The sequence below is a fragment of the Pipistrellus hanaki genome, assembly GCF_964339955.1.
Source record: "Pipistrellus hanaki genome assembly, chromosome: 12".
Classification (NCBI taxonomy): Eukaryota; Metazoa; Chordata; class Mammalia; order Chiroptera; family Vespertilionidae; genus Pipistrellus; species Pipistrellus hanaki.
Window position 1 is genome coordinate 3,233,577 of NC_140514.1, and position 13,710 is coordinate 3,247,286.

Here is a 13,710-nt window from a genome sequence, read left to right on the forward strand (position 1 = left end):
ATAAGTTTTGGCTGTTTTTTTTATTATTATTATTATTATTATTGTTGTTGTTAAAGATGAACATAAGATTTAAAAAGGAGATGCCACCAAGGAGGAATCGCTGAACGACTGGAGGTGGCATCTCCTTGCCTCTGTCTCGACCACAGGTGCCTCGCTGAGCCCTGTGATTTCAGCAATGTCCCTCGCCTTGAGTCTCACTTTCCATGTCTGAAAAGTGATCCCCCCAAACCCCTGAAGGCTCAGGTGTGAAGCGCCCACAGGTCTGAGGCTGGAAGAAGGGCTGGGAATGGCTGCGCTTTGCTTTCCGAGTGATAATCTAAGTTTTCACAGAGTTTACTTGTAGAAAACGTGCTGTGCGTAGAAAATGCTTTAAAATGACTGAAGGCTGTGTCTGTGACATTCCTAGCAGTGTCCATACTCCAGTTCCTACAACGAGCTGCAGGATGATTGAGTGACACAGAGTATAGCGGGTTGTTACAGACCATGAAGAGGAAGAGAGTAGGAAAAAGTGATTCATGTTTTCAATATCATTCAGATTTCTTTCTTTTCAGAAAGTATAGCATACTGTAAATTCTAAGTACATTCACTGTCATAAAGAAAGGAAAGAGAAAAGAAACTATAAATTAAACCTTCATATCTTTGTTTTCATATTAGTGTGCAAATAACAGTTTCCACTTAAAAAATATTAGGTAATAAATTCCTTTGTGTACACAGACTTTTTCAAATTGTTTTTTTAATGTATCTCTATTGTTGACAATATTACATAAGTCCCCCTTCTTTTCCCATTGACCCCTCTCCCCACTTCTATCCTCTTCCCAGGCCCTCACCACACTACTGTATGTGTCCATGAGTTATGTATATATGTATGCATATAAGTTCTTTTGCTAATCTCCTCTTTCCCCGCCTTCCACCCTCATCTTTCTTCTGAGACTTGTCACTCTATTCCATATTTCTCTGTCTCTGGATCTATTTTATTCATCATTTTATTCTATTCATTAGATTCCACATATGAGTGAGATCATGTGATACTTGTCTTTCTCTGACTGGCTTATTTCGCTTAGCATAATGCCCTCCAGGTCCCTCCATGCTGTCTCAAAGGGTAAGAGATCCTTCTTTTTTACAGCTGCATAGTATTCCATGGGTACACAGACTTTTTAAGAGTGTCTTTGTCAGGAAACATTTTCTTCTGGATGTTCACTAATTATTTCAATTACTAGATCACTAACTGATGCCCATTTTCAAAATACAAATGTCACAATTATAGTAACTTACACAATCACATTTACTATAACTGTATAGCAGTGACTTATGAGTTATTTTCATATATATTACATATATTCACATTCACTTATAATTTATTTTAGCACTTATAATAAATTGTATTAACTAGTCATTTTCAATATTTTTCTTGGGTTTTCAAAAATTAGAACTATATTATCTACAAGTAATAATAATTAAGATTTTTAAAATATCATAGCTCCTCTTTCTGTTTCCTGTCTTACATAGACTAGGGCAGGGGTCCTCAAACTTTTTAAAGTGGGGGCCAGATCACGGTCCCTCAGAGAGCTGGAGGGCCGGTCTATATGAACTACTAATTCCTACTGTAACACCTCGGCTGCGCTCACTGCCCAAAAAACCTGGCGGGCCGGATCAGACTCCTCTGCGGACCGCATGTGGCCCGCGGGCTGTAGTTTGAAGACCCCTGGACTAGGGCCTCCAGAACAATGCTAAACAAATAGTAATGTTGGAAATTTTTGTTCTTAATTTTAATGAAAGTGCCTCCAAATTTTCAGTTTTGAAAAAGTCAGCTATAAGTAAGTCCTACTGGTCAGCAGAGAACACACAGCATGGCAAATGATCAATATAGATTTCCTGCATAAATACTTATAATAAAAATAATGATGTTATCCACTTTCTTTCTAGAAGAGGGTTTTGGCCCAATATGTTTTCATAGCACAACCAGCAATGTTGCTTCCACATGAAAAGCAAGGAACTGTCCTGAAATCTATCGGTAAATCTATGGCGAACTGACACAGAACAGTCAGTCTGCAAGCCCCCGGCCACTGGATGCGAAGCCCCTCCCTTCCCGAGGCATCACCCCGCTGGTGTGTGGGGAGGCAGCGCGGTCTAACCGGCACTGTCCCCGCTGAACGCCCCCTGACGCCAGCCGCCCTGACGCTGCCACTTTAAGGGTGATCTGCACACGTTTCTAACGTTGACTATTCATTCAGTCAACACATGTTTAATGAGTGTCTTTACGATCCCTGTTCTCAGGGAATTTATTTTCTACTGGAAGCAGACGGACACCATGTAATGAACAGAGAGGGACACAAGGGTAGCAGGAAGAACCTAGCAGAGAGTGATTAGAAGAGAGTTAAAATGGTCAGAGAGCAGACCGTGACTGGGTCACTAATTCAGGGTGTAGTCGTTTTAGAACTGATGACATGCAAGCTAAAGGCTGAGGGAGGAACTTTTCCTTCCTGGACATCCATCTCCTTTTTTAAATCCTCACGGGAGGATATTTTTTCCAGTGCCTTCTTTTTTTAGAGAGAGCGTGAAGGGGGGGGGGGACAGGAAAGGGAAGAGGGAGAGGGAGGAAGAGAGAGACAGAGAGAGAAACATTGATGGGAGAGAGAAACATCAACTGGCTGCCTCCTGCGCACGCTCCAACCTGCGCCAGGAAAACCCTAAGTCACAGGTTCCTTTTTACGTAAAAACACAGGCAAATATATACAGAGCTGATGGGGTATAGAAGTTTTTTAAGGAAACGTCAGCATTTTGGCCCACATTTTTCATGCACCAGTTAACTAGAAAATTACAAAACCTGAAAAACTCAGATAAATTGCACCCAGGGGATTAACACACTAAATGCACCCCGCCCCTCCTCTGCCAGTGCCCCCACACCCCGGGGCGGGGGCACGTTTCCGGAACAGAGATGGAGGCCTCTCAAGCTGTTGAAAATGAGGGAGGGCCTGTGAATTTTTAATTCTGTTAGCTCATCATTAGAAAACTAGAAATGCCGTCTCTCTAAGACCGTGGCAGCAGGCCGCACAGACTCTTAATTCTGCAGGAGCCGGCCCGCTTCCCGGCAGCCCACGGAATTGTGGGGCCACTACTCTGGGCACCTCGGGGACAATTAAAAATTAAGTCCCTCTTCGATGGCTGCAGCGTTGGCGGGATGATCTCTGACCTCAGAAAAGGCAGCAGCACCTCACTTTCTGGTCCCCGAACGTATATAGATCATCATCTATCCTTATTTTCACTCCAAGAACCCATCGCTCTCCTCACGTTCCCGCTGGGCATGCAGAGGGGACTGGCAGACGTGAGACTGAGCACCCGGGAGGCCCACTCTGGGGTCTCGGGGGTCTGGAATGCAAAGATGAGGACACTGAGCGTGTGGGGAGCAGTGACAGACAGAGGAGTCTTGCCTCCGAGCTACCCCAGTGCCTGGAAAGGTCAGGACGGCCCCAGAGGGAAGATGAGCGAGGCAGTGGAGGAAGGATGGTGTGGGACACTAACATCTCATGTGGTCGCTACGCTGCTTCTGTCCGGGGACAGGAGAGGGGAGAGGGCAGAGTCCCGGGCGGAGCAGGGAGAAGTGAACCGGCTCAGCTGCCACTGCGCTTCCGTGCAGCCCTGCACGCCCCCCCAACCCCTCCCCGGGCAGGGGAGCCACCACAGTCACCAGCACTGGGGGCCTGACTGTGTCTCATGCAGAGAAACATGGTCCTCAGTGTGAGAGCAAAGCCGGCTACTCTGCAGGGCAGCAGCCACCTGGGAAAAGGCAAGGACTCCGCACAGTGTCCCCCCAGCAGCCAGGCGGAGGAGACCGCGTCAGGCTGGCTGCCTCCCCGGAGGCAGTGTCAGTGAGCACCAAACAGCCAGGAACACATCCCCAGCAGGCCCGCTGCTCACCTGCCGCTGGGGCCACGCGGCCCTGAGGATGGCCTCCGTCCGGAAGAGCACCAGTAGCCGGCCGTCCTCCTCGCTCAGGTCGAAGGACTGTCCCAGCACCTGCAGCGCGTGCACGCGGGGCCGCACCGGCCGCGAGTCGTCGGCACAGAAAGGCCGCAGCCACTCCAGCAGGTCCTCGGGGGACACCAGCTCCTCCCTGCGGGGCACGGTCAGGGGTCAGACAGGCACGCCCGGTCCTCCCCTCTCCCGTGACCAAACGTGGTGACGGACCTAAACATGGTTTCTTGGGTGATTGTGTTTCTTAACTTGAGAGCAAAAGGTTAGGTTTTTCAATGGCTTACAGCAAACCACGTTAGCTACCTAAAAACCATGCAAATAAATATGACTTTTAAACAGTCTCATATTAAATTGCGTTACCTAAAGCTGGTAAAAATAACCATTAATTAATGTCCTTAGCTACTCTGTTTCTTATGCTAAGTTTAGTAAGTAGTATGCTGATTTCAATGAACGATAATCACAGTGTCAGGCACCAATCACTCCAAGAATTTTACATAAGCTATTACTATCGGCAATAACTATGCAAAGCCAGTATGACACGTTCCATTTTATTTTATTTTCCCCACTTTTACTAATACATAGCTGACATGTAATGTTGTATAGGTTTAACATAATGATTTGATATTTGTATATATTGCAAAATGATCACCATGATAAATTTAGCTAAATCCACATAACCTGACAGTTACAAAGTTTTTTCTTTTTTAAAAATTTATCATTGGAAGTATTACAGGTATCCCTTTTCCTGCCCCCACTGTGCTGAGGGTTAAAAGTTAGGACTTTGTCTTTCTTCATCTCTCTTTTTTAAGCAAAAAAAAAAAAAAATCTCTGAAGCTTTTTTGTGAAAAAGCCTTTGTAATTGAATTAAAAAGTAAGACCTTGCTCTCTATATCCAGTCCCTAATGTCTTCCTCTTTGGAACCCAAGCTTAAAAGCTAGTCCGTATGCACGACCCAGGTGGATTCCTGTGTGTATCGGCTGGAAGCTCACTAAGAAACACACGGCCCTCTGATCTCCTGTGACGTCCCCGGAGGGCCAGCTGGGAAGCCCAGCGGGAGGGGCTTAGCGCAGAGCCTGGAAGGTCCCTTTCATCCCCCTTCATGGAGGAGGCCAGGCCAGGGAGGCAGGCCTGAGAGTGGCTGCCCGCCTGGGGAGCTGCCAGTCACGCTGACTGACGGGCCTGTGGAAGGCGGGTGCCTCCTCTGGGAGGTGTCAGTGCTTCCCACGCAGGCGGCATCTCCCCGCTGTGCTCTGCTCAATCCGCAGCGGCCACACCTGCCTCAGCCTGGAGGGCCTTCACCCCTCCTCCTCTGACACTCTATTCCCTGGACCAGGCCCGAGGGCACCCTGGGGCGCTCTGGCTGACTCCCCAGCAGCATAAACTGCTCCCTGCGCCTCCCTTTCTGCACAGCTCTCCCCCCGCTACAGTAGTGTCACCAGGGCCGGGGCAGGCTGGCCGCCCTGCAAGGCTCCCAGTTCTGAGCTCTGAGCTCCTCGGGTGGGAGATTAGTTCCTACCCACAGTCAGCTCCTCGTGACTTCCCAGAGCACAACACCCAGTAAACACGCAGAAAGCAAACAACTGTCTCATGAGAGTGACAGGCCTGCATCAGCCACCGCTGCAGGTTCCTGACCACCCAAGGGCCCACGAGCAGCAGTTCGGAAAAGCTGTGCAAGGTCAAGTGCAAGGTCAAAGGCGGAAAAGCAGAGGCCCTGCTCGCAGTGTCTCTCACACTCACCTACATGGCTCATCCTATAGTCTTTCACCCAGACCTTGGGCATGGGGCAAGGCGTGGAAATATGCCACTGAGGCTTCTGGGTGCCAAGTTGTGACTGTGAGCCAGACAGGAGCCCTAGTCCCAGGTCTGACCTGGAAAAATGTCAATTTCCCTCTCTGAGCTTCTAGCCTCACCTGAACATGGCAGCAACATACACAGCTATCAAAAATAGTAATCTTAAATCTATAAGGATAAAGACATTATAACAGCAAGCAAATATCATGAAATATGTGTTTATAAATCTTGATCAACACGATATAAAAAGGTATCTGTTCCTGAACAATACTGGCATAGAAGTTAATATGCAAATAAGAACTATATTACTGAATGGAACTATTGAGAGTTTTCTCAAACACTTCATTATTATTAAACTAGAGGCCTGGCGCATGAATTTGTGCATAGGTGGGGTCCCTTAGCCTGGCTGGTGATTGGGCCAATCGGGGATGGCCGGCCAGGGGGAGGGACCAAGAGAGGCTGGCAAGCCACGGGAGGGAGGTTGGGAGTGGGAGCGCAATGATCACCAGGTGACAACTCCTGTGTCGAGTGTCTGTCCCCCAGGGATCAATGCACAACATAGCTACCGTCCAGTCATAATGTTCATTTAAGCTTTTATATATGTGTGTATGTGTGTGTGTGTGTGTGTGTATATATATATATATATATATATATATATATATATATATATATGTCATATTTCCCATTAAAAAAGGAAAAGTGGGACAAGGCCTTCCAGGGTCAACCTGGAGATCAGACGTAGGGGAGATCTTTGTAAACTCAGGCAGTATCTAACTGTTCATTCATTGTTGCTGCTATTCCTATCACTGCCATTGCATGCAGATAAGAAATTCTTTCTAAAAACAGCATTAGAGACACATACCTTCTAGACTTATACAACATGAATGTGCTTAGACCTCAGACAAGACAGATCTAGCATACAGAAAGCTTTTTAAAAAGCAATGTGACATATACTCTAGGAATTTCCATCCTCAGCCACTGAGTTAGCGGTCACAGCTGTAAATACCTTTTCTAAGCCAGAGAGCTCTCCCCCCTCCCTAGGAGGAAGGCGAGGAGCCCAGGCTCTCTCAGCAAACAGGGCTCAGGGCAGGCGCTGAGCACAGCTGACGGGTACATGCAGCTGGGGAAGCCGTGTGTGCACCTGCAGAAACCCTTTTAGTTCTGCAAAGAGCGCTCAGCTCTTCCTTTCAGAAACTCCTTGAAACAGTGCTTGGTCTTGGAAGCGTCACGCACACTACATGTGATTCTGAGGCCTGAGGACGGCGCTGAGTGAGACCGCCGGCCTGGTCCAGTCTTACCCCTTGTCCACGCTGGCACGGACGGCTGCCACGACGCCTTCCAGGACCTGGAGCGGGTCCCGGGGCCCACCGAGGTCGGCGCCGCCTCCGCTGTGGGGGGAGAGAGGAACAGTGAGAAAGGCCTCAGACGCAGCTCGGCATCCGCACTCAGATACACCCTGAGTGGTATCTGAGTGCGGTGGTAGGTGTCGGCACAGCCCCTGCGGCTCGGCCTTCGCAGCTCTGCAGTCTGCAAACGTACAGAGCTCTGTCCTGCACGCAAGGACGTGAAAAGAACACTTCTTCCCGGAAGGAACTCCCAGTCTAATACATTTGTGTTTTCCTATCAAGAAGATAAAAAACCCTACCTGCATTCTGTCATTCAAAAAGCATTCCATGGACATTAAATACCTGAGCTAGTTCCACCATTAAATATGTAGTAATCAGGCACATTCGCCGGTGGGTCTCTTTCCTCATATTTCCAGGGAACTTAGCAGAGATCAGGCACTGCTACGTATTACATATATCCTGCCATCCCACAATCCCAACGGCCCATGACACAGGCACTATTACTGCACCCGGTGTACCGCTGTGTGAGTCTGAAACTCTAGTGAATTCTGAAAATGCATCAGAGGAAAAAGACGTTTTAGATGAGTTTTCTGAATAGTTTAAGTTATATGATTTAAGTCAACTGCTGGATCCCGTTATTTTCATGCCTCTGTTGTTTTATGCCTATCACATTTTACTAACTCCCTCAAAGGTAATGGTTATGGGTACCGTCAACGGGAGTGTCTTTTCCTGTACGAAGAGGTGGGTGAACTCCTAATGTCCCCTTTCCTTCCACTGCTAAAGACTGACTTCACACTTAGGTGTGAAGGACCATATAACATTTATGAGATCGGCCCAAGTCAAAGCTTCAGAAGCAGAACTGGTGCAGCGAAGGAGGTTACAAGTAAATCTTACGTCAGATTTTTTTTCATGTAAAAATATCTGTAACTATTAATGAAAATGTGCAATTTTTAGGAAAGAAACTAAATTCATAAAGCATGAATGGTTCAAAATTTTTATATTTTGCTGCCTATAAAACCTTGATTTAAGAAACAATAAAAAAAAATAACTCTGAATCACAAGGTACAAAATGTGGCAAGTAAGTACCTCTCATCATTTGCAAGAGGAAAGTGGATCTGTAACCACCACCACCACCAAAGCCAATGTTAATAATAAAACAAGGCTTTATTAATTTGGCGTTTATTATTTCTAAAAAACGTTACACTTTATTTCTCTCCCTCTCCATATAAAATCGCCAGCTACCTCAGAGCACTCCGGTGAAAATTGCATGAAGCTGGGGTAATTAAACTGATAAAGGCTCATTTGATTTCAGTTCAGCTGCTGGAAACTGACATGCATTTAATCAAAAAGTTCCTCAAGAGCAATACAGAATTACAAAGAACGCTTAAGAGGAGAATGAATTAAGCACAACTAAATCTTTTAGCCTAACTGCATTATTCACACAAAGCACTCGACGACTCATTATTTTCTTAGCTTAACTCCTCTCTGTTCTAACCCTCTGGATGCATTCCTATAAAGACAGCAGCATATCAATACAAAGCTACAATTTCTCAAGGGTGGGTTTTTTGGTTTTTAATTTTTCCCCATCATTTCAGGTAAATCACGTCCTAAGACACTTTGCAGACAGAAGTGTAACTTGTTCGGAATGTGCCTGACTGGGCCTTGGGAGCTTCATAAGAAGCTCTGAGAACCGTTTCCTCCAGCTACACGAAGGGGCCCTGGGAAAGGCGGGATCTGTAAGTGCGCCCTGAGGTCCCAGGCAGCGGACACTTGGCTGTTTCACATGCCATTTCGGCCCTCCCCTTGTCTCAAGAATGACCGGGAGGGAGGGGTGTGGAACCAGAAGTTAGCCATTCCCTGACACAGGACACACAATACCAACATGAAGCGTCCTCCTGCTTCTCTAGACTCCACACACAGGACTTGGGGAAATGTAACGGTCTGCCTCTCACTCTGCACAGCACTTCACGCAGGGGAGGCGGTGCCTGCATGAGGGTGTGTTCTCTTCCCAACAACCATGAACCGGGCACTGTCACCGGCAGAGTCCCAGCTCAGGTTTGCCTGGACGGCTCCGCATCACTCACCTCAGGGCGGAGATGATTTTCGTCACGGCACTCCGCACCACGTCCTTGGGCGAGAGGTCGAGGGGCCCCACGGCCACCGCCAGCAGCTGCTGGATCATCGCCAGAGGCTGACCGTCCAAACACATGGCCACGGCCTGATCGTGAAGTTTCCCTTTTTCTGACCGGGAGAGATCGTAGAGGTGACTGTATTTCCGCAGTATTTCCTGAATGAATGAATGAATGAATGAATGAATGAATGAATGAAGCAGTATTCAACATCTAAACAGCCCACAAACATTACATGTCTACACGTACACAGTGAAGCTTTTAGAAGCTTCTCAGAGCCAACACAGGGCACCCTGGCACCTTTCAACGCAGCCTCATTGAAACAAACAGGTGTTTGGTTAATGACCCTCCAGCCCATCACATTGTTCTACCCAATGAGACCAGGCATGTTTCAGGAGAGTAGTGATAATTCTCCGATTTGAATATAACGTATTTCTTTAAAAATAAATAAGACAATTTAAAAACTTTAGATTTTTAATCAAAACTGTGATTCTAATAAACACAGACCAGAACAGCCAACGTTCGCCCTCGTTGTTGTGACTGTGGGTGACAGCGGGCCAGCCAGTGGGCTCCCATCCCCCTCTCCCCATCACTCCATGCCAGGCATCACAGGCCAACATGACTGAGAAACACAAGCTGAAGTGAGACTGTTATCACACTTGAATTCTCCCCATTATCTTCTCCGGGAGGGGTTTGCAATTATAAATCTCAGACGGATTTTGAAGTTTCCAGTCATTTATTATCTGAATTCCTCTCCACCGGCTAACTGTTCTAGTTAGGATGTTTCTTTACAAGCTAAGAACACAATGCTTACTAAACATGTAAAAGCTAAGAAAAATAAACAATGAGATCAGTGGCCACTCACAGGTTCATTTCTATAGCACTAAAGTTTAATTTTTAAAAATGTACACATCTAAACACTGTCTTCACCTGCATGTACTTACTGATCTGTCAACATTTCAGTTATGGGAAGGACATCTAAAAACCCCATGGCTGTTCTGGGTGATCATCCAGACAAACGCTCTGAAGGCCGCCAGGGCTTTCTCGTGTAGCCCTGGCACACTGGCCTCCTGCCTCTCCGTGGGCAGCCCTGGCACACTGGGCCTCTGCCTCTCCATGGGCAGCCCTGGCACACTGGGCCGCATGCCTGGCGTGGGCAGGGGCTCCTAACTTCATGAGTGCTTTCTGAGACACCACAAGGGTCTCAACTAGAAACCAGATGGGGATCCATTTCACTAGCAAACTAATTCATATCAATAATAAAGTTACACTGAAAACAAAGAATACAAAAACAGAATGAATACACTCAATTAAAAAAAAAAAAAACCTACTGAAACAGGCAGGGTGATTTCTGAATTTTTCTGAAAACTCAGGGGAAACCTACCACTGTCCGGTTTGAGAGCTCAGAGCTGCGGCTAGAAGTGGGCATCCAACCAGGGCCCCCCACCCTCAGCCTGGCGGGCACCCTCCCCTCCTAGCTATCTACTCACCTCCATCCTCTCAGGTTATTAGTGGCCTGAAGTGGCCTAAAACCCTTTTAAAAGAAGGGAACACTGAATTGACTGTCAAGTGATAAAGAAGAGGTGAGAGCTAAAGGCCTGAGGACCACTTCTAAGGATATCTGCAGGGTGGAACCCTCCCAGAACTGCTAACGCAGCGGTCCGGGGTAAAGGAGAGAAAAGGCCCACATTAGCCGGCCGGCTGAGCTTCTGGAGGACGTGTTCCTCTCATTACCTGCTCGCTGTTCTGCAGAGAAACGATGAAGCTGTGGCTCAGGGTGCCCAGGTGAGCGAGGGATCTCTCCAGGTGACTCAGGGTGTCCTCATAGGTCACCTTGGAGTCCCCCGCCTCCTGCACGTCCTCCTCCGAGTTCCTCTTCCGCGGCTTCTCAATGAAATGTCTGACTGTCTGAATGGCCTTGTCCGTCATCTCCTTCCGCACTTCCACAGGCAGCTGTGCAGAGAGGAAAGGACAGCAGTGAGAGAGACCGGCCCAGCTACTGGCTATGGCGTGGTTAACAAGGCATTCGTGAGACAGAGAGAGCAAAGGTGACATTTTACTCTAACCAGTGGGCAGGGCTTCTGTTATCCCAGATTTTCTTCTGTGAAGAAGACAAAAACAGTGGAATTTCATTTGCCCTTTATAACAGCAAAAAGAGGTTTTTTTTAATATGAGTCTTTTTTAAAAATATATTTTTATTGTTGGCAAGTCCTCTGCTCCAGCATCTAAGAACACAGTCCACTCCCCTTCATGCATGTACTGTCAGCTCAGCGTGCTCGGTCTAGGCCACACAGAAGTCTGTGCTTTCTAGAACTTGCTATTGGCCACAGGAGATGAGTGCATATTTTCAGAGTTTACTTTTTTTTAAAAAAATCTCATTCCTAGTTTCATCAGAAAAGCTTTTTTCACCCTTATTTTTAATGGCATTTAAAAATAGTTAAATAACCTGACACTTATCAAGGATATAGAGAGTAAATAAATGCAACACTAAGTTAATTTTCCTGATGAGCCAGGACCTCTAAGACACCAGATAATATTAGGACAAAGATGCAAGGGCTTTTATTTCACTGGGCATTTCATTTCACTGGGCATTTGAGCTTTTCACCTCTTAACTTTGTAAAAACACGTTTATTGCCGAAGGACATAAGGGTGAGTTTAAGAAGTATTAGTTTAACAGTGAATTTACAGTTAGTAAACTTATTTTTTATAAATTCTTCTATGATGGAACAAGCAAGAAGTAAAAGAGAAAAAGATGGACAAAAATAGCAGTTTCTTCACTAACTCTAACTCACAAGGTACTTTTATTCTTAGCTGTCTTTTTTCCGAAACCCACAGAATGAACGTGTCACTCATGTGCATCATTACCATAATAACCAATCCAAGATTTGAAACTATTCCCTGACAGCACTCTGTAATTGCTATTCAAAAGACGTGGATTTTGAAAGATAAGTGACTAAATGGTTCTATTGCTCAATAAATAGATAATGAACATCAATTTTCCAGGCCCTGGAAAAATGAGATAAAAATATGAGCCAGGCTTTAGGAAATCACAGTTAGTATAGGAGATGAGATGGTGGGGGGGAGGGGATGGAATTGAGGAGTCACCCATGACATCTGCACATCTCCTTGGGTCTACCTTCAACATACACCCAGACCCCACCCAATTCCCACCCCTTCGCTGACACCCCGCAGCCCCAAGCCGCCATCGCCTCTCGCGTATTTCTTGACCTGTAGGCCTCAGTTCACCAGCCCCTGAGCTTCAGTACTGAGAATCTACAGTTGGGGATGAACTGAGAATAAGCTGTGAGTGGCCTCAGGCGCCCGGCTGGCCACACAACATGCACTCTGAGAATGCAGACACCACCGAAGGAAGCTGCACTCTGAGGACCAGTGCATGCACGCGTCTCACTCGCTCCCCATTTAAAAACTCTCTGCAGGAGAAGCTTCCTCCAAAGAAACAGGAAACTGCAGGTTCCGAGGGGGAAAGGTCATCCTTGCTCAAGCCACCCTTCCTGGGTCCTTCCAGATCAGCTCAGAGTTCACCCCGGAACACTGTCGCCCCGACATGGTCTCCGCCAGGCACACGCTCTCTCACTCCGTGCTCTCCCCGATCCAAGAACAGGTCACACTGCATTCAACCCGTCTGCTGATGTGTGTGTCTGCCTGACTCACCAACGAGCCCCTTCAGGGCAGAAGCTGTGCTTCCCAGGTCTTTGCGTCGCTGGCACCTCACACGTCTAGCCCATCACAGACCAATGGGGACATCACTGGCTTCGCAGGACCTCTAACCCATCGCAGACCAAGGGGAAGTAGCCACTGAGCGCTGATCAACTCTGATCAACGACGCGTGAAAGACCCTCCAAGAGGCACTGAAATGACACGTGCTGGCATGTCCCCAGAAACATGTTCAGAATGTGCCGGAAGGCTCCGATTTACTCTGCAAAACCCTGTTCCTGGCCGAGGGCTCCACGAGACTAAAACCAGGAAAGGACATTTTAAAGGCCTTGAAACAAAACAAAAAGTAACTGGAGCCAGATGTTTGCCATCTGGACATGGCCCATCCATGGTAATCACGCAGCAAGAGGCACAAGGACATGAAACTAGCAATGACTTTCGTTTCATTCGTTCTATAGACAACGTCCCCTGAGTGGGTGCTGCACGCAGGGTGCCTTGGGCTGGGTGCTGAGCACACAGACAGCACCAGATCAGGCCCCCGACCCAAGGTGTGTCCACGTCTGGCTGGAAATACGGAGAAGCATGACCCTCATAAACCTCCACCAGGGTCAGGATAGGACGCGGTGGAGGGTCCTGAGAGGTGCTATTGTCCCGATGGACGGGCTGTAAAGGAGGCTACGCATCAGGAGAGTCCTGGGGAGTGAGTGGGCTTAAGAATGGCAAGGGTCACCCGGCCTGGGAGAACGGGCTTGGCTGGGACACAGAGGGCAAGTAGAGGCCACCAGAGAGGAGGACGA

General features: G+C 47.4%; 1 protein-coding gene across 1 annotated transcript in view; it reads right to left on the minus strand.

Annotated features, from left to right (window-relative positions):
* The window catches only part of NBAS (NBAS subunit of NRZ tethering complex), a 156,511-nt gene that overhangs the window by 10,527 nt on the left and 132,274 nt on the right, over positions 1–13,710 (minus strand). Inside the window, exons 45-48 of the mRNA XM_084900990.1 lie at positions 10,973–11,191; positions 9,194–9,396; positions 7,062–7,151; positions 3,916–4,111 (exon numbers count right to left, since the gene is read on the minus strand). Coding sequence (XP_084757116.1) covers positions 3,916–4,111; positions 7,062–7,151; positions 9,194–9,396; positions 10,973–11,191 — 708 coding nt within the window. The remainder of the gene's footprint in view (positions 1–3,915; positions 4,112–7,061; positions 7,152–9,193; positions 9,397–10,972; positions 11,192–13,710) is intronic.